This window comes from Rattus norvegicus, chromosome 9 (assembly GCF_036323735.1).
Source record: "Rattus norvegicus strain BN/NHsdMcwi chromosome 9, GRCr8, whole genome shotgun sequence".
Lineage (NCBI taxonomy): Eukaryota > Metazoa > Chordata > Mammalia > Rodentia > Muridae > Rattus > Rattus norvegicus.
In genome coordinates, this window is record NC_086027.1 from 73,400,223 (window position 1) to 73,421,772 (window position 21,550).

At 37.0% G+C, this 21,550-nt stretch overlaps 2 protein-coding genes across 9 annotated transcripts in view; one reads left to right on the forward strand and one right to left on the reverse strand.

The window, feature by feature from the left end:
• Creb1 (cAMP responsive element binding protein 1) overlaps positions 1–21,550 on the forward strand; it is a 69,007-nt gene that overhangs the window by 2,890 nt on the left and 44,567 nt on the right. For 3 of the 6 annotated variants that reach the window (XR_005488972.2, XR_010054634.1, XM_039084247.2), the window contains exon 1: positions 14,993–15,119. Coding sequence is in view for 4 of the 6 variants with exons in the window: in XM_039084247.2 (XP_038940175.1) it covers positions 15,006–15,119 (114 nt within the window). In the remaining 2 variants the exon portion in view is untranslated. Of the gene's footprint in view, positions 1–14,992; positions 15,120–21,550 lie in introns of those variants that run through there. The other 3 variants (XM_039084245.2, NM_031017.2, NM_134443.2) reach the window with 2 other exon arrangements.
• The window catches only part of Mettl21a (methyltransferase 21A, HSPA lysine), an 84,455-nt gene continuing 62,905 nt past the window's right edge, over positions 1–21,550 (reverse strand). For all 3 annotated transcript variants that reach the window (XR_010054552.1, XM_063266523.1, XM_039084582.2), the window contains one exon: positions 1–21,550. This exon is cut by the window's right edge. The gene's annotated coding sequence lies outside the window, so the exon portion shown is untranslated.

Here is a 21,550-nt window from a genome sequence, read left to right on the forward strand (position 1 = left end):
AATAGATAATTACAGCAGTTTATTCCTAGTGCATGTGTGAACTTGACTGCCCTGCTGAACACTTGACAGTAGTCACTGGTGTATGAATATTTAACACTTACAGTGATAGGCACTACAGTGAAAGAGCATCTGTCTAGTTTGGGAAATCACGAGTGTGGGTTTTTTTTTTTTTTTTTTTTTTTTTGGTTCTTTTTTTTTCGGAGCTGGGGACCGAACCCAGGGCCTTGCGCTTCCTAGGTAAGCGCTCTACCACTGAGCTAAATCCCCAGCCCCACGAGTGTGGGTTTGAATCCTAACACTGCCAGTCCTGTCACATGCCTGCACTTGGGGAATTTTGTGATCATGGGATACTGTCTGCTTTCTCTGCCTCAATTTCTTCATTTGTAAAGTTAAAATAGTAGCATATACTCCTGGAAGTTTTGAGATAAGTAGAAAGCACTTTTCCTAAGGTGGGTTTAATGTCATATTAGCTTTTACCTTTTACCATTTGGGCTTCCTACAGGTGTCATAATTTCTCCAAACGTTGTGTTTAATATAGTTGGCCAGAAAGACCAACAAATCCAATGAGGAATTTTACTATCTTTATGATCAGGGAACCATTGGGATCAGATATTTGTCATTAGAAAACAATCAAAGGAAAGAGAACGCTCTCAGTGAGCTGAAAAGTAGTCTTTGTAGTTTCAGTTTTGTTTAATTATTCAGATGGTTATAATACAAAACAAGGTATAGCAAAATATCCTATATTCTGTGCTATCCAGTGTTGCCCACGTGTTTTCCGAGATGCTCTGTCCATAAACAAGTAAACATATATGTGTATCTCCCTCTTTATACCAATAATAGCATGCTCTCCTCCCTTACCTGTTTGACACTCATTTACCAGGCTACATATAATGACTCAGCAGTTGGTTTGTATAAGCATGTAAAGACCTTTTTAAAAAGATCTTTAAATTGTATGTGTATATGTGTATGTTTGAATGTATGAATGGGTATAGTGTCTGTATAGGAGCCCAAGATGATCAGAAGAGGACATCAGATCCCCTGGAACCACAGTTGTGAGCCAGCATGTGGATGTTGGAACTAAACATGGGTCCTCTGCAAGAGCACTATAATCTTAACCACTGGACTGTCTCTCCAACAGTAGAGAAGCATGTACATAGGGATATACTTAAATTTATTAACCTTTTAGTAAGCTGATTCTATTTCTAGGTCATGCACGACCTTTTAAATTGTAATGCTACCAAGCTTGGTATTAGTTCATGCCTTTAATCCCAGCACTTGGGGCAAAAGCTACTGGATCTCTGAATTCAAGGCCAGCTTTGTCTGTAAAGTAAGTTCCAGCAAGGGCTGCATCCTGAAACATGGTCTCAAACACAAACATTATTTAAGTAACACTCATTTAAGTGAAAAGTAATGGAGTAGTTTATGAGAGGAAATTGAGGTTTAATTTAAACTGCTTTATTTTTAGCTCCACTTTATAAAAGCTTTAGTTAAAAGATTAAGATGTATATAGGGACAAGCAAGCTATGAATTTAGACTGACATTGCTTCATTAAAATTTTTACCATCCTGAACTTTCACTTAACTATTTTGACCAAAAAAGTATTGGAAATTTTCTCTGATGGTTTAAAAAAAATGTTTAATTTAGTTCAGTGTTTTGTTTTGTTTGAAATGGAGAATGGTTCTTTTCTGTTTATTTTGGTGGTTTGAGGAGGGTCTTGTGTAGTCTAGACTATCCTAGAACTCATGTAGCTTAGGCTGGCCTCAGACTTGAAGTCATTCTGCCTTAGCGTGTAGCCTTTTATGTGCTGGTATTACAGTATTTTTTAAAAAACATTTCTTGGTGTAATTAATCAGTGAATTTTGTATTTCTTGCTTAAATAGGAAACAAGTAGATTGACGCACATCTGTCTCCTGGGAATCACACTCACACTGTACTGCTTTTTTAATTGTTGAAAGCCCTTAGTCAGCTGGACTATGTAAAATGCATTTCAACCCCAGCACATAACAAGTCTCAGTAGCTCTTTGTTTCCTTCTTGGCTCTTTAGAGCAGCTTAAAGATATAGTAGGTTTTAAGTATACATATTACAGATTTTCTAAACAATGTGTCCCACTGTTTTCTTTTAGTTATTAAATAAAGCTGTCATGATGGAGTTATTTGTATGGTTAAAGGCTTAAGCTGAGAATGACAGTGTTGTGGGTCATGCAGGCTACAGTTTTACAAGACTACTTTTACCGTTATTTGAAAGGTTTTCTTAGTATTATAAAATATTAACATGCTACTTTTACCTGCTGCATAATTAAGGCGTGCACAAAGTGTTTGTATGGATTTGGTAAGAATAGGGTAGATGATTGACGTTTAGAAAGGCAGGTGACTGGAGGGTATCTGCAAGCTCTCAGTGAGGTAGATGGTTTCTTGGTGTCTTTAGGTCTTCCTTCAGTTTAATATTTCTGTTTGAATCATTGGTTTTTGTTTTGTTTTGTTTTGTTTTTTATCCCAGACTGGGCTTCTCTGTGTAGCCCTAACTGTCCTGAAACTTGTGCTGTATATAGAACAGGCTGGCCTTGAACTCATAGGTTCACTTGTTTCTGCTTCCCAGATGTTGGGATTAAAGGCATGACTGATAATAGAATAACTGTTTAATACACACAGATGCTGAGTTTATTTTTTCAAATAAAGTAAATGTAAACTTACTTTATCTATAAATGCAGGTTTTAAAGTTTGAATGAGGATAGCCATTTTGTTTTCCCCATCACTCAAAATGTATTTTTTCCCTTAATTTGAGCACATGCTTGTCTCAGGTTCTGATTTTGTTTAGCTTATGTTCTCTTTTCTTAATTCTTCCAGAGAAGTTCATTTAAAATATATTTTATTATTATTTTATCTAGATTTTTGATTGTCTAGTGAAGTACCTAAACTGTCTTTCATAGTCTCCTTCATTTTAGGAGATAAACTTACCTATAATTTCTGCACGTATTAGATAGTCTAGCCATGGAAAATTGTCCAGAACTAAGTACAATTCTTTTCTTTTTCTTTTTCTTTCTTTTTTTTTTTTTTTTCCGGAGCTGGGGACCGAACCCAGGGCCTTGCGCTTACTAGGCAAACGCTCTACCACTGAGCTAAATCCCCTAAGTACTCAACCTTGTAAGTACTCAATTCTTGAGGCTATTTACACAAAAATCAGAGCAGTAGTTGGGACTGGTCATGTGACTTAGTGAGCGCACTTGCCTATTGTGAACGAGGCAGGCCCTGGGTTTATTTAAATAGATCAAAGCAAGGTTTGTCGAGGAGGTGATCTAAGGGATTAATAGAGAATTTTTTTTTCTAAAAGGAGAAAAGATACTTAGTTCAAGAAGAGTGAGCTGAGTGGGAAGATAAAATAGATAAAGGTGTATCTTAATGCTGACTAATACCAGTAGTGATGGACATTTCTTTCCCAAGCATCAATGGGTCCCTTTTGAAATGTAAGATTTAGTCCATCAGTTTTAGTTGTACCCTAACAACCTGATTATTTGCATGTGAGAATCTGATTGTACTTATGATATATATGTAACAAACAATGTTTAATTCAGCCAGCATATAATGAAACATTTTCCAGAAATTTATTTCTGCTTGTTTTAGCAGTTGACAAAAAGACTTGAAAGTCTGTTATTTTTCATTTCCAAAGTGATAATTTTTGCTTATTTGAAGCATTTTTATTCTTCTTAGGGTTTTTCTTTTTTGCGTGATTTTGTTTGTTGGTTTTGAGAGAGAAATCTTCCTTTGTAGCTTGGCTGTCCTGGACACTTTGTGGACTAGGTTGACCTTAGACTCAAGATATCTACCTACTTCTGTGCTGGAGTTAAAAGTGGTATCATTTTCTTGAATCAATAGAAGCCTGTAGTTTGCTGCAAATAATAATAGTAATATCCTGCTGTTGTGTGTTGCTGTTTGTCAACCTAATCTGTTCATGGACTTTGATGATCATCAATTCATAGTTGGTAGAACAATCACAAGAAAATTTATTCAGGAAGTTAAGAAAATAATTCCTGGATAATTGAGGATGTTTAGATGCTATAAGTAAAAAAGTCCCAGTATGTCTCCTACCCATAAAGAATTTGCAGTACGGTACTGTAGGGTGTGGGGATGCAAGGATAAGTCTCTGCTATCAGGAAGAGCTATAGAGTTTAGAAAAGAGTTCACACGGGAAATCTTGATGGGCAGGTAGCATTTGAATGGAATGTTGAAAATTTTGTATAGGATACAAAAGGATAACCAAAGGAGGACACTGAAGTAGAATGAACTTGATATATACACAAATTGGTGAAGAGAATGTTAGATTAACTACAGATTGACATTTTAAGGAATCCTGAATGTGAATCCACATGGCACAAGTTTAAGTTTTAGATAAGAAGCAAGTGTGTGTGTATGTGTGTGTCTGTGTATTATACATATATATGTATGTGAACATATACAATGACTGTCTTAAAATTAATTTTTTTTTACTTCCAGTGTGTTGTACTATCAAGGACACCATAGCTTCTCTGTCAACTTTTTTGAAATGTTATATATAATCTTCCCGTTTGGTAGGTACAGTTCCATGATTTTTAGTGTTGTTAGCCAATTGTGCATCTACTGTGACAGTTAGCCCTAGGACACATTCACCACCTTAGAAAGAAACCATTACCCCTTAATTTTCCCACACAGCATCCCAAGACAACTGCTAATCTGCTTTGTGCTTTATTAATTTGTTTTTGAACATTTCATATGAATAAAAGCATACAATGTATTATCATGGTGAACTTCTTAGCATAATGTTTTCAAAGTTCATCTATGTAATATCTATTAGTATTAATTTTTGTTGCCAAATAGTAGTCCATATTGTACTCAGTCTTTTACTCATTAGTTCATGAACACAGTTCTCTGACTGAGTTATGCTATGTAACCATTGTCATTCTCTGGTATAGGTAGGTATCCAGGGAAGCGTTGGGTTGTGTGCTGACCCTGTTACAGCTGTTTTCTAAGCTACTGCGCATATTTTATGAGCAGTGTACAAGGGTCTTAATGTCTCCATGCCCCCGCTAACACTGCTGTCATCTGTCTTTGCCATTATATCTGTGATAGTCACAGTGGTTTTGATTTGTATTTTCCTAGTGGTATATATCTTTGAAAATTATATTTATTTAGATAACTTTGCTTTACCAGGTACATGATTTATATTTTTCTCCCATTTTATCTATTGTTATTTCATTTTTTGTTTCGTTTTGTTTTTTTTTTTCCAGACAAGTTCTCACCATATAGCTCTGGCTGGCCTTGAACTTGCTCTGTAGACTATGCTTGCCTCAAACTTACAGAGATCTACCTGCCTCCACCTCCCAAGTTCTAGGATTAAAAGTGTGTACCACCACACTTGAGCCATAAAATTTTTCATTTTTATTTCTAGTTCATCAATGTTATTTTTCTTCTATTGCTTGTACCTTTAGATCTTTTTCTAAATGTCACATTTTTCCCAAGTAACTGAATGCCCAGCAAACAACATTGCTTAATGAAAAACAGCTAGCTGAATGGGTGCAGGACTATGTTCTACTTTCTTCTGTTTTTCTCCATTAATCTGTGTCCTTATGCCTTTTTTTTGGAGTGACTTATATAAGAAAATGAAGATGAAAAACCAAGAAGTGGCAATTTTGAACATAACATAATAATTGGCTAAATTTTTTGGTAAATTTATGTCAGAGTAGGTATAGTGTATTTTAAACTACTTGGAGCGTGCGCGCGCACGCACGCGCACACACACACACACACACACACACACACACACATACACACACACATACCTTTGTTTAAAGAAGACGACACTGGCCCTGTGGAGTGTAAATGATGTACTCACTGTCATAGGAGAGTGCTTGTTTTTGTTTTTGTTTTTGTTTTTTTGTTGTTGTTGCATTATCTCTGTGGAAAAAGTTTTGAAAGCTCTTGTTTTATTAATAACTCCGAAAGTTTGACCCTAAGCAGTATCAACTTTAGTTTATAAATAGCTCACTTGAAGTAAATATTCTAGTATAGATCATGGAAAATGCATTAATTTCCTTATTTTATTAATCAGCTCTTTATCAGGAGAGAGGTCATGCCCCCAACCCCCACTTTCTTGTGTCCCAGTCATTTCCAAATGGATGCTTTTCAACAACTTACCAAATAGTAATGGTTGTTTAGAGGGAATATTTATAGGTACCCAGGTCATAACTATTACATTATACTCGTCTCTTTTGATACAGTGTTTCATCTCTAACTAGGTTGTTAGCTCTGGGAGAGGCTGTTCTTATGTGTTTTAATCTGTTACTTCCTGGACGTCCATTGTGCAGGAAACACAGAACATTTCTTTTTAGGGCCATAATTTTGAAAGAAAGGATTAGCAGTATTCTTTTAGAGTTATACAGATTAGAGGAAGCAGACAAAACATGTTTACTGTACTTGTTGATTTTTCTTTCCCTGAGACAGGCTTTCTCTGTGTAGTTCTGGCCTTGAACTCAGAGATGAGTCTGCCTCTGCCTCCCATGTGCTGGGATTTAGGTGCGAGACACCAGGCCCAGCTTAATTACGGGTTTTGTGTTTTGTTTATTTTTTTTTAAGATAAAGAGGAAGTTTATTTTTGTAGCTTAAGTCTTTTGTTCTTTGGATTTTCATTAATCCTTATGCTTTCCACAGTGGTATCTTCCTCTAAAGCCTAAGCATCATGCTGAGATTGTGTTGATCAAAATAACTTCTTGAGAAATCAAGTGTCATGGTAGTAAGAAGTATGCCTCCCTGAAGGTTGGACTTGATGTTGATTATTTCAAGACCAAAGATAAAAACACTGAACTTAAAATAAGTCTTATATCAAAACTATACATAAAGAAAAATATTTGGTCTGATACTATAATAGTGGATGCATATCATTATATATTTGTCCTGATTCAGTGTGTACCACCAAGAATAAACCATGATGTCAAAAATAAATACAATAAAAATGCATAAAGTTTGTATCATTGTTTACATGCTATTTATCAGCATACCAGATAGAATATCCATGGTCTGTTTAAATATTGTCTGCTATATCTTACGTTTTTTTCATTTCCTGACTGACTGGTAAGCAACATATTAAAATGACTTAAATATTTCTTTCTATTCTGTAGAGCTTCATTGTTGACTAAACAGATAGTTCTCTACTTTAATAATATTGAAGACAGTGAAGATAGCCCTGAAGCTATCCTTACAGACCTCTCAACATCTCCAATTGTCTGGTTAAAGCCAGAATGTGCGTCCTCTGATCCTTGCCCTATCATGCAGCCCTACCTCTAGGAGCTGAATTTCACTGTTCCATATCTGACCTGTAAATATTTCATCAAGAATTTCAAGACTTAGTTAAAAATCACTAACATTACTGCTTAAACTTACAGGCCTCTTCTTTAAAAAAAAAAAAACATCAATAAAATCAAAACACGTAGGCATTTAATGTCCATTGAATGCAGTCTCACACAGTCGTTTAGGATAGAATACTAAATATTAAACTGCAGGTTGTGCATAACTTTGGGTTCCTTACAGTTTAGTTGAACTAGTTTATAAAGCAGAACTTAACAGTTTTGCTCTCTTTCAGTGTGAAAACTTCTTTTATAAAAGTAACTACTCGTCGAAGGTGTATAGTGCTTTTTATTTTTAAGAAATGAGCTTCTAGGGCTGAAGAGATGGTTCATCAGCTTAGAGTACTGGATGCTCTTCCAGTATTCAGAATTCAGTTTCCAGCAACCACATGGTGCTTCACAACCAGCTATAACGAGATCTGATGCTCTCTTCTGGCCAGCACCATAGATACTTACAGAATACTCATTCATAAATAAAACATTTTAAAAATGAGCTTTATGGTTCGTTGTGTAGCACTGTACATATAGACATTGCTTAAAGGGTCGGTTTTCCAAAAAAGGCTCAGTGTAAAGAACTGTGTGAGGTGGAGTTCACTGCAAAGAGGTTGGATAAAGATATTGCCAAAAAAGACCAGTGCCGTGGCTTGTTGGGTAAAAGTGCTTGCTGCCAAGCTGGATGACCTGACTTAGCCCCAGGAACCTGCATGGCAGAAGGTAAGAATCCACTACAGAAGTCCCTCTACATGCACATGATAAATAAATCTTAAAAAAAAAAAGACACTAATACCATCATAAAAGATGTATGTATAGTGCTATATAGTTGCAGTGGCTTACCAAGTAGCAGAAAGCTTGTTTCTAGAACCATGTGTAGTCTCATCTTAAAGAAAACAAAGCAAAGAAATGTTTTCAGTACTATAAAAACAACACAGAAACTTGGATTTGATAATGTTTGACAATTTTCTTGTTGAAAGAAACTATATGTGCGAGATATTCATAAATGTCATAAGTTACAAGCGTTTACATTAAATCACATAACATTTCCCTAGTTTACTCTCGCTGAATATTTGCTTTGAGAACTGTCTTTTTCTTAAGCTATGCTACATGTTAAATTTGTTAAAACCAGCATTCCAATAACCTGGTAATTACAAAACGACAGTAAACCATTAAATACTGAAATAAACTTTCTCTGAGTAAAGCAAATAAATCAGGGGATTTATTAAATAACATTGCAGTGTTGCTATTTGCTGTCTCCATTTGGAGTAGTGGTTAGGTTACACTGGTGTTTACTGTTGGTATATATTGTCTATGAAAGTATGAAAACTGAAAAGTCTTCCTTTGCATCTGGAATTTACTTAAGGATTTGTGTGTGCACGACACGTATTTGGGTGCCTGCAGAGGGGAGAAGAATGTGTCTGCTTTCCTGAAGCAGAAGTAATAAGCAGTTGTAAACCACCTGATGAGGGGGCTGGAGAGATGGCTCAGCGGTTAAGAGCACCCGACTGCTCTTCCAGAGGTCCTGAGTTCAATTCCCAGCAACCACATGGTGGCTCACAGCCATCTGTAAAGAGATCTGATGCCCTCTTCTGGTGTGTCTGAAGACAGCTACAGTGTACTTATATATAATAAATGAATAAATCTTTAAAAAAAAAAAAACTAGTAAACCACCTGATGTGGGTCCTGGGACCTAAGTTTGATCATGGAAGAGTAACAAGCACTTTTAACTGCTGAGCTATCTCTCCAGCCACTAGAATTAATTTTAGTCATTACATTACAGTCACCTTCATATTCCGTTTCTTGCCTTTGCTATCTAGAGAAGAGACTTTAGGTATAGATTCATTCTCTGTTTGAAAAAGGCCTTATTAAGGGCTCAGAAAATTTGAGAAGAGGATGTAATAAACTTGGTATAGTTAACATTTAGTTGATCTCATTGTTTGCTTTGTTCTTTCAAAATATACATACAGCACTTCCCTTTCGTTAGAACAGAATCAGTCTTAATCTCAGGTTTAGACAGTTGAGGTTAATAAGTATTAAGGTGGGTATATATGTAAAGTAGTATGTATATGATGACTGAATATGCTGTTTTCTTACCTGCTTTCAATGAAGGGATGCTATATTTACCACCAGGAGACTATTACTCCCAGAAACTTAGAACATTGCTCAGTTTCTGTTGATTACATACGTTTCAGTTCTGATAGATTAGACATACAAAATGTCTAAAGGCAAACGTTTCAAGGTGAACAAGAAAGAACTGTGTAAGGAGATAAGGTAGAGGAGTACAGGCTGTGCCACAAGGTTATTGGCTATGAAACAACATCTGTCACACAGAACCCGAGCTTTGGCCACTTGTCGGTGGCGCTTCGGCAAAGGAGCATATATCAGAGGTGAAAGGATGAGTTGACAAGGCCTTTGAACTTCACAAAACTAAAACAAAAGAACTAGAAATCATTGTACCCAGTGTAAGGCTGGGTGTGCTTCTGCAGAACTTGTGTGTGTCTGTGTGCTACCTGCTGAGGCCGAGGTGTCAGATCCTTCTGGTGGTGGATTATAGCTGAGAGTGAGCTGCTTGCTAGACACATGATGACTACATGACTGCTGGAAACAAACACAGGTCCTCCGAATGAGCAACACACACTCTGACTGCTGACACATCTCTCTAACCCTAGTCAGTTTGTAAATTACATGCTCAAATACGCCTTTTGCTCAAGTTGCCCTAGAAACTTGAGTTCTGTTTATGTGGTTTCCTTAAATCCTTGGAATTTTAAGAGTTGAGGATGAGTTATGATCTTATTCTTATGCTGAAAAATCTTTCTCATTTCTAACAGGTTATCTTCAGTATAACAAACAGCATATATTCCATTAGTTAGAAAAGCATTCAAAATCTTATCTCACATCTTTAAAAGAATTAAATTTGAATTTAAGGGCTTAAGTAAAATAGCCAGGTTATGAGGTGGATGGATTTGTTTTAAGATTTATTTCATTTTTAAATATGTATACATGTGTGAGACTGGGCATGCTTGTTCAGGTGCTAGCAGAAGCCAGGAGATAGCATTGGATCCAGGGGTTGGAGTTTCAGTTTATTGTTAGCTACCTCTGGTGGGCGCTGGGAACTAAACTTAGGTACTCTGTAGGAACAGTATGTTCTGCAGGAACAGGATACACTGCTGAACCATATCTAGCCCCTGAAGATAGATTTATTTCTCAAAAACTTGTAGAGTATCGAAGATCTTAAGGACTGAGGTTCTTAAGAAAGTCAGAATATTTTAGGAAGAAGCAGCGGGGGTATACAACCTCTTTTCACTTACTGATTGTGGAAGTGGCAGTTTGGCTTTCTCTGATGAGCTTTACTTTGCAGTTTGATGACAATTTGTGTTAACTTGCTGTAGACAGGGAGGGAGGTAGTGCTGCCAAATGTCTTTCTGATCCAGCACACTTCTTTGTATGTGCTACCTAGGGTGACTTAAATGCTAGCCTGTTAGACAGGTTCACTGGTCAGCCTTCATAATACTGGATAACAGCCGCACATAATATTGCCACTATTTGTACTTGGCTAATTTTCCTGCCCACTCCCACCCTCTGACTTGGTGAACATTTTATTTTCCTGTTCTTTTATCCTGTTCCTGCACAGCAGAATGCAAACCCTATAAAAGAAAGTTGTTTACAGTTTCACCCAATAGCTTGAACAGTGCTTGCATTTAGAAGCATAATGCATATAATGTAGATTGATCAAATTTAAGACTTGTTAGTAAAGTATATTAGTAAAGGAAATTATTATTTTGTGAATTAGCCCATTGCAATTTAAAAATTCTAAGTCCAGTAACTTCAAGAGTTATGATTTTAAAAAATATAATTATGTGCATGATGGGTGTGGTAGTGATGGTTAGAGGACGACCTTGTGATGTCAGTTTGGTTTTCTCTTCTACCATTGAGGGGCCTTCCAGGGATTAAACTCGGGTTGCCAGGATTACATGGTAAGCACCTTTACCTGCTGAGCCATTGCCTCAGCACCAGGAACTGATTTTTTTATTTTCATTTGTTCAGGAGCCCACAAATTGTTTCTGATAGGTAATTCTGTACCTGGATACGACACTGGGGTTAATAGAAAAACTGAAGATCCTACACATAATGCCTCAGAGTCTGTTCAGCCCATACTAGCAGACAAACAGGTAGAAGCTTTTGAAGTGTGACAGGAATGTGCCTGCTTCAAAAGTCAGCTCAGGCCAACAGGCAGAATGGTGTTGTAAGACCTTCAAGGTGAAAACCAAAAGTGTTGTAGTTGAGTCCAAGAACCTTCTCATCTGTCGTAGTAGTTATTACCAGCACTGTTTTCTTAGGAATGGCACTATTTGTGCCATTGCCCATTTGGTTAGCATCTATTTAAGCTAAAAGTTGACCATTTAAAACTGATTTCCTACACTGAGTAAAGGTCAGTAACCACCTGAGGTGGTGATAAAATACTAGCAGTTTAGTTGAAGACTTGTTGCTATTAGAAATACCATAGTCTCCAATGAGAGAGGATAGTATCTAGTGTGGAGAGGGGATGTGAAAATCATAGCCCTGTTTTGACTGTCTGCAGCTATAACTACTTAAATTTTCCGTTCTTTTATTATGATTTAGTAATCTTATTTACTGAACCAAAAACTCATCAAGAAGCCTTATACCTTAAATTTAAAAAAACAAAACAAAACAAAACAAAAAAGGCAAGTAGTCTCAGGCTGTTCTTAATAGAAACAAGGACTACCTTTGACCAATTGGTAGAGTGAAACTATGTGTGGATGGCAACATGTGCATAAATAAGTAAATAAACAAAAATTTGAAAAGGTGTGATTGGAAGAAAGTCTTTTAAAAAATGATCATGTATATTTTATCTGCAAAGGATAATTTATTGCTCCTGAAATGAGTACTTTGTTCCACATGCCATTTTCACTCAAGTCAAAGGTCTAGGTATGTTTTGGGATAGCCAATCATTTAGTTGCTTTTGGTTTTTTTTTTTTTTTTTTTGAACTATGTTTTTCTTAAAATTTTTTTTAGTATAACAGGTATAATAACTTTGTAAGCTTTCATAACTAGGTTATTTCTGTTTTTCCTTCAGAGAATTAGTTCAACCAAAATAAGCACTTTCTTTCACTTAAAAAAAAAAAAAGTGAGGGGGCTGGAGAGAGAGTTCAGTGTTAAGAGCAGTAGCTGTTCTTCCAGAGGACCCAGGTTCGATTCCCAGCACCTACATGGCAACTTACAACTGTCAGTAACTCCAGTTCCAGGGGATCTGACACTCTCACACAGACATTCTATCAAAACACCAATGCATATAAAAATATTTTTTTAAGTTAGGTTTGATTGGATGTCAGTGGATATCTCCAAATCACTGTTGAAATACACTTTTCCATGTAGCTCAGAAATAGTATTCATGACTTTTGATATTGATGAGTTATTTCTTAAACTATATGAACACTCTTGAATATGTGTTCTCTAGAAGGAAAATAGTCTCCAACCAGTACCGATATTAAAGTGTGTAAAAAGAATACCAGACGATCAGACTTGCCGTCCTATAAAAGATTGTGTAGATACCACTTCCAGCTTAATGTTTAATTTCCCACACCCTTTTCATGACCGCACCTTCACACTTTGTTTTTTTAATTATAAATGGCATTCCACTGTATTTAATGTGATTATATTGTAGACAGGTGTAGGTTGATGTCATTTTGCAGGTGAAGCCAGACACAAGATAAAATAAGGCCTGTCATTGGATGAGAAGGAAGGGAGATGGGAACAGAGGTTTTAGGACAGGGAGAAGCAGAAGAGTGGAAGAGACAACATGGAGGCAGATGTAAACGACCCCCACCTTGCATCTCTACATAGATACAGGTTGATAACGAATATTTCTTAAGGGATGGATTTCTATAGGTCAATTTATCTTATCTAGGTGAGTAGTTTATGTCTTTATCAATTGGTTGTGAGTTTATTGTGTGGATGTATTATGGATTGAGAATTTAACATGTAAATCTGATTGTTGGTTTACAGTTTGTTGAGTCTTGAATTTACTGGGTGGCTGGAACCAAGTGCCATATGGCCCCATGGGTGCTGTCATTAGAAAGAGTACAAGATACCCCGCAATGCCATGCAGCCCCACGGGTGATAGTGTGGGATAAAAGGTTTTACTGCAACAAGTGGCATCCAACATGGGGCAGGAATCCACTAAAAATTGAAAATTTCCAGCCTGAGAAAGTTTTATTTTCTAAGTAAGAGGGGGCCAGCGCCATGTTGAGTCACGTGATGTTGCTACTGCATTCTTTTCATAACCCTCCTAAAAATAGTGTTTGAAGTTTTGTGGTATTTAAAAAAAAATTATAAACCTTGAACTACTTTGTAAACTAACTGTTGAGAGTTTCATATTGATTCATAGTTGCATTTTGCATGATACTGTGGTAGTCTTGGCAGTTACTTCTCCCAATGCCTTAAGAACTTTATGACTGTTTTAAATAACCATGTTGTCAAGTCTTGTGATCTTTTTTACTTTGCCATCTATGTTTTATGGATACTAGTAATTTTAACTTTTATATTAATTTGTGAAATGGCATTTTATCTTCAATTTAAAGTATTATAATGACATGTTAAATACATTTTGATAGTATATAGTGACCATAAGGACGAATTTGATTAGTTTTAGAGTTGTTTGGTAAAGCAGTGAGATTTCTCTGGTAAATGAGAGATGAGTATAGATATCACTCATGATAGATCCATTTTTGTCTGGTAATATGTAGGCATTGAGCTATGAGAGGGACACACACACCAGAAGTAATCCCTTTTTTCTTGTCCCCAAAATTATTTAGAAAGGATTGCTTCCCCAGTTATCTGAAAATTTACCAAAATCTGCATATAATTTTTGCACCTAGGAGCTCTTCTCTCTTGATTCTTGCTGCTGTGAGGTGTTAGAACACTTCACAGATATGCAAAACAAAGTCTAAAAAGTGCTAGAATCCAATATTGACTTACCCAGAATTTTGCAATCAAACAAAAAGTTGTTTTAGTTTTCTGTATATGTGTAGTGTCTTGTACTCTGCCGTGAGCGAGGCGCGGAATACCATGACCGTCTCAGTGTTAGAAGTCTCTGATTAGGCTCTAGTCACTTCTTTTTTAGTTTTTACCTCTGTGCCCCACTATGTGGGCTTTTGATTTGTCCTGTTACCAGTTACCTACTAGGGAGCAGCTTGCTCTTGCTCTGACAGGATGAAATGCCTAGAGGGATCTGAAGCCAGAATCTCAGACCTGATCACTCCTGCTTTCTACCTTCTTTCTGAACCTGACTGGTGCAGCTTGGGAAAATCAGCTTTGCTGCCCCCTTTGGCCTCCTAGCTAGTAAAGGACGGATCAAGAGAGGGATCATTCCTCACTTCCTATTAGGAAGAAACACCCAGAGAAGACTTTGTATTTCTTCATTGTTTTTGCTATTTTAAGTTACTAGGGTTTATAGCTAAGCAGATTTGAGCAAGTTGACTAAAAGGTCAGCTGCATTCTGTTCTAACTAGATTTCTAAGTGCATTTACTAACCCAGCCACCACAGAGCCTGTTTATAACATCAGGAAAGCACAAAGCACTGTAGGGCTTGTAACGCTCTTCCGTGTTATTGTAGGTGACTAGATGACCATGGACTCTGGAGCAGACAACCAGCAGAGTGGAGATGCTGCTGTAACAGAAGCTGAAAGTCAACAAATGACAGTTCAAGCCCAGCCACAGATTGCCACATTAGCCCAGGTATAAAATACATGAAGAGATTCCAAGCTGTATCTCTTCTAAGAGTAATATGTTTCTAAGAGAATTTAATTTTTAATAAAAATATACATAAGATGAGTGGAAATTTTCTTAAGAATGTCAGAATTCCTGTTCAGTATTAGCATTAGCTTATGTTTAGAAATGAAAGTAATGATTAATTAACATGTTAATAAAATATATCATTAAAGATTAATATAGTATGTGTAGTAACATGATTCAGAAATAATTACTTTTTTATTAATAAATGAATTGGCAATGACAGCTGCCCTGATTTTTGTTGTTTGTTTGTTTTTGTTAGTTTTGTTTTAAATACCACACAGACTTATTTTTGGGACCTGAAGGTGTAGATGGTTTGGAAGGCTAAGAATTCTAATACTAAAAAGCAGAATAAACAAATAAATTGATGTGTGAATCAGTCCTAAGAACAACAGCAGTCGTTCTTTCCTGTGCATTTTAAATTCATTAGTCTGGTTTTAAGTGTCCTGTCGTTAAGGCTGTCATCTCTGTACTTGCTTTATTGCTCTCACCTGTTCTTCATTATTCATATATTTGCTTAAATAGTAGTGAAAACAGTGCCTAAGAAAAAACCAAATATATATTAAACCTGCCAGGGTAGGAATGTGGTATTTCCTTCTCTCATTTTTGGACACAGAATGTCACTGTATATAGCCGTGGGTGGCCTCAACCTCACAGAGACCCACCGTCCTCTAGATTAAAGGTGTGTAGTATCATGCCTGGCTGTTTCACTTTAAAGTGAAGGGCCTCAAAGGAAAATAATCCTGGCAGAGCTTTGCTTTGCTGCTTATCTCCAGTTTCTACAGGAGTTAAAAATCTCCAGTGGAAGTGGCTGATTAGAGTAAGTCCTGGGAAATTCAGGGTTCACCGCGGCTGGGCTCAGGGTGGGCGTGAGTTGGATACTGGAGCTCCAGGAGGAGTAGTAGAGTGAGCAAGCTGACTGTCCTCTCTCACAGGAACAGGGTTTCCCTGCAGATCTCGGATAAGACGGCACCACATATGCATGGAGATAAGTTCATGTATCAGATGAGGCAACACTTAGTCAGGGCACGCTTAGTAAAACAGGCACGGGGAAACTGGGGCTCATCTGATCATTTAGCTGAGCAGTCTCCTTGATGATGACCACATTCTATCCAGCTTGCTTGTTCCCTGTGTTGACTTTATAAAGTCATCTTGGAAAATCTTTTTGTTCTCATATCTTTTTCTTAGGGAATTTGTATTCTTGGTGAGGTAGAACATGTAGGTAACATAACCTTGAGAATAAAAGATTAACTGGGGTAAGAATTCTTGGTAAGACATTTTCTTTGGATGTTTCCTATGGTCCACTTAGTGTTGCTTATAAATTTTTAGAAGACTTAATTTCATTTCTTATATCTGATACATTATAAAATACCTTAGATCTCCTTACAGTGAGTACTAATAAATTAGTTCATCGTTCCCCTCTGTATTTAAATGATCTTTTTATAGTGGAAACTCAACCTCTGCTTTAGGAAATTTCTTTCAATTAGTTGGTGGTGGTTTTGTTTTTCATGTCTGTCAGGATCCTTGTGATCCAGATGCTATGTTTCTGGGACTGGTTTTGTAGTGGTTTGATTTTGTTTGTTTCTCCATTTTCCTTACATTTTCCTCGAAATTTTTAATCTTTTTGCCCTACTTCCTAGGAGTGTATTCACTCCATCCTGCCTGCTGAATTTTTTTTTTTAAATAAAAAGTTCATTTACAAAACATGGGTTTGTTTTGTTTTTTTTTAAGAAGCCATGCAACTTTTTTTTAGAATTTATTTTATTATGTATATAGTATTCTAAAATATATTATATATATAGTATTCTAGAATTTATTTTATTATGTATATAGTATACTAGAATATATTATGTGTATAGTATTCTAGAATTTATTTTATTATGTAATAGTGTTCTAACTGCACGAATCCTTGCAGCCCAGAGAGGACACCAGATCTCATTACAGATGGTTATGAACCAGCTTGTGGTTGCTGGGAATTGAACTCAGGACCTCTGGAAGGGCAACTAGTGCTCTTAACCTCTGAGCCATCTCCCCAGCACCTGACTGCTGAATTGTTATCATGTTTCCAAGGTTGTTCTGTTTGTTCCCTGGGTAGTCTTGGTATTTTCATAGTATCCTGTGTTTTATAGTATCCTGTTTATTCTCACAAAAGGGGGTTTATTTGGGGGGTTGTTTTTGCCTTATTTGGTAGTTATTTTGAGTTTCTGTTTCTCATGTGGCCATATACCTCATCATCCTCATTAACATTTGTTTTAATCTCCATCTTTCTGGTTGAGGCTTTCACCAAATTCTTAAATCTTTGTGAATGTCTGCTCAGGATTAAAGTAGAGGGAGACTAGGGAGAGGATTGTAGCTTCAATGGTAGAACATGTACTTAGCACATGTAAAGCCCTGGGCTCATGTCCCAACGTTAAGTGGCTCATAAACAAATATAAAATGACTAAGAAGCTACTTTGGAAGCTTTGTGGATATATTTGTAGGCCAACAGCTCCAAACCAGGAACTTAACTGTAGGACAGCGGTGGTCTTAACTCTTTGTACCTTGGATCTTGAATTTGATCAGGTACTAACACTCTGTTTATATATAAAGGGCCTGAGAGCCAAGTGAAAGAAGAGGGCTAGGATGTCATAGTGACTTTCAGTGAACTTAAGACCCATTAACTGTAATTCTGCACTCTTCTCTCATAGCAGGCCAGACTTCTCTGCTTCAGGATTAAGAACGGATTCATTTGTTTTTAAAGAGCTTTCAATGCACCCTTTATTTTCAGCCCTTCTCTTCATGCTTCCATTTACAGTTTTGGAGATCTCGAGCATCTGCATCTGTGTGGTCCAAGGCAGCCTTTCCTTCCTCCATGATTGAACCATAATATAACTCAGAATTCAGAAGGGAGCATGTTTAGTTCACTGTTAGGCAGCCTTTCAGCATGGAAGACGTAGAATGGAATATGTAGTTGACCGTGAATTTTAAGAAAGCTTTTCTCTTTTCTTCTTGTCCAGCTACAACTATACTTTTTAGTTATTCATCTAAGTTCCTAACAAAACACCATACTTATAAAAATTATTTTATTTTTGAGAGTCTGATACTTATATATAATGTATCTGTGTCATATTTATCACCTCTGTACCCTTTTATTCCTGCCATACTCTTTCCGAGATACCTTCTACTTTATTGTCTTCTTCCGGTGGTGGTGGTGGTGGTGGTGGTGGTGGTGGTGGTGGTGGTGGTGGTGGTGGTGGTGGTGGTTGTCACCCACTGAGTGTAATGGATGCTTACATGAATGTGAGTGGGGAGTTACATAACAACTTGTCAGTGGCTGTCTCAATAAGACAATATCTGTCCCTCTTCCAGCAACCATTAACTGCTAAATATTTTCTCAGGAGTTTATGAAGTCCTACCTCCATCCGTGGTAGAATGTTACAGACCCCATCTTATACATATTTTATTCAGGAAATCAGTCGTTGTGAGTAACAGTTTGCTAGTGTAACAGCACTGTCATGCCAAGAACTCAGTTTCCCAACATTCCTTCCCATCCTCTGACTTATATTCCTTCCATCTCCTCTTTTAAAGTGTTCCCTGAGCCTTGAGGGAGGTCTATATCATAGATGTTGACACAACCTCTTGTTAATTCTGACTCCAGATAACATTTTAATGCCAGTTTTTAAATACTAGGAAAACATTGTAAAGCTAAGACAAAATGATTATGATTTGTCAATGAATAGGAGGGGGAAGAAAGCAAGAGATAAAGGAAGAAAGATAATCAACAAAAAAATACATCATATTTTACTTTTAGAATTTCAGGTTTAAAATACCTTTGGTTTTGACCATGAGAATGTACCATTTTAGTTCATTAGGACAGTGCATGATTAAGTAGGCTGGGCTCACTTGTGGAGTAGTCCTTCCTCAGCCTCCCAGATGTTTAGCACCACACACAGACGACAGTGTCAAATTTTAATAAATCTAAGCAAAAAGTAATAGTAGGGCTTTATTTAGCAATAAATAATTAAAACAAAAATAATGAACTACTATGTAGCCATATTTTAGTAAGACTAAAGATATTTACAATATATTGTAAAACCAAAAAAAAAATAGGTTTTATGGTAGTATGTTGTAAAAGTTGAATGTGTCTGTGTGTCTTAAAAAAAAATCTGTTAAGCATGTCTTACTTTTAACCAGGCCATACTTCCCAAGGTTGTTGTGAATATGGCCCAACACATTTGTAAGTGACAATATTACAATGAAAAGATAGGACACCTGTGATAGGAGAGTGCTTGCCTAGTAGGCACAAGGCCCTGAGTTTAATCCATGGCACAGAATAAAAATAGCATGCAAGAATAGAACGCAGCAACAGTGTCCTGGTAGTTCTGGTAGTAGGAAAATATAGGGTTTTTAGCCAGGCCTTATCAGCCAGGCTTGTGATAACAGCTTCTTGAGAGTCTGAGCAGGAGGATCATAAGCTCAAGATCTGCCCTGATAATCAAGTGAGTCAGTGTCTTAAGATTGGAAAAAAAGAGGACTGACCAGTGATAACACTCCATGCTAGATTACTTGTCTGCTACCTACCCATACATACATGAAAGAGGGCGTATTTAGTACTTTATGTTTAGTTCATCTGTCTGTGTAAACCTAAGTGTGAAGAGCCTTGATAAGTACGTAGGGTGGAAATCACTGGATTAGCTTCTGTGATCACTGGATTAGCTTCTGTGCACCCTGAAAGGATGCATGGGAGACAACACTGAGTCTGTAATGGCTTCAAATACTCAGATAGCTTCCTCCTGTGGACTTCAGATGGCACACTCAGCTCATAACAACTTTATGTTATGGTGTGGCTGAGTCTTTCAAACCCGAGGGGACAGATCCTTAGTTCCCTCCTAGATTTGTCATTAAACAGAACAACATGCACGGCTCTGCAGACAGTCCTTTCACCACATTTATAGAATACAGTAAAACGAAACATGACTAAAGTGACCAGAAAAGGATTTCGTGACTGTCTAAGGAAAGACACTTCTAGTTTGAATCTGTGTGTTAAAGATTACCTGTCTTCAAGAGGTCTTTCCCCGAGCTTCAGTGAAGCGTCTCGCTGGGTATGTCTTTGGACTCCTACTCAGTGCTACACTTTCACAACCCCAGCTCTCCCAAACCCTGTCCCTCTTTCATTGTCTCATCTTTAATTCCTCTCTTCAGATACCCATTCAGAAAGCCCTTGCTCTGCCTCTAGATGTTCATACATGTTGCTTCTCTCAGACCTGTCCTTACCACCTGCTACCCTATTTCTGGCCCTCGTCATCCTACCCTAACTATATAGGCTTTCTCATGGCACACCACCTCCACTTTTCTCCCTCTGAAGTATGTATGTTATTCACTAAAGTGATTGATCTAGAATGCAAACTTCACCATGCTATTTACTTCAAAAAGCCTTTCAACAATTCTTCCTATATTTTCAGAATAAATGAAGTTTTGTGTTTGAAACATGGCCTTGAATGGCTCAGGCTGGATTTGGTTGGACTTTACAACAATCCTTCTGCACCAATATCTTTAGTATTGGAATTACAAATATGTGCCATTTTTACTGACTAAAATATAAGATTTTTGTTTGAGACATGCCTGAAACTCACAGAGATCTGGATACCTCTGCCTCCCAGTAGTTCTGGCTTGAAAGCTTTTTTAAATCTGACATATAGAGAGGTGTGGGGTCTTTTTGTTTGTTTGTTTGTTTTATTTTGTGTGAGTACACTGTAACTGCTTTCAGACACACCAAAAGAGGGCATCATATCCCATTATAGATGGTTGTGAGCCACCATGTGGTTGCTGGGAATTGAACTCAGGACCTCTGGAAAAGCAGTCAGTGCTCTTAACCTCTGAACCATCTCTCCAGCCCCATATAGAGAGGCTTTTAAAACTAGACCATTAAAGCCTTTTAGAGCCTCTGTTTCTTTATCTCTACTTATGACATAAGCAGCAGTGTGTGTCTTTCCTCCATTTTACATCCACACACACATGCATGCACACACACCACACATACACACACTCAAACACATCTATACTTACATGCATGCACACACATACACACACAAACAAGTACACAAACACACACACAGGTCATTAACTTTTTGAAAGCAGGGTCCTATATCTTTCTCTTTTTTATTATAACATTGTTCTTGGTACACGAGTCCTAGTTACTAAGTTCTATTGTAAATATGTTGGAGCTTAGGAATAATAAATGGTATTCGATAGACATGTCAGTCAATTTAAGAACCTTTAAGATTTGGATATTGAATCATTAATATTGACTTCTTTGTACTTCAAGAAAAACTAGTTTCTTTTTAATATTCTTTCAGCTCTGCTCCTTTATTCATCCAAAATGAAAACATGTCTTAAAA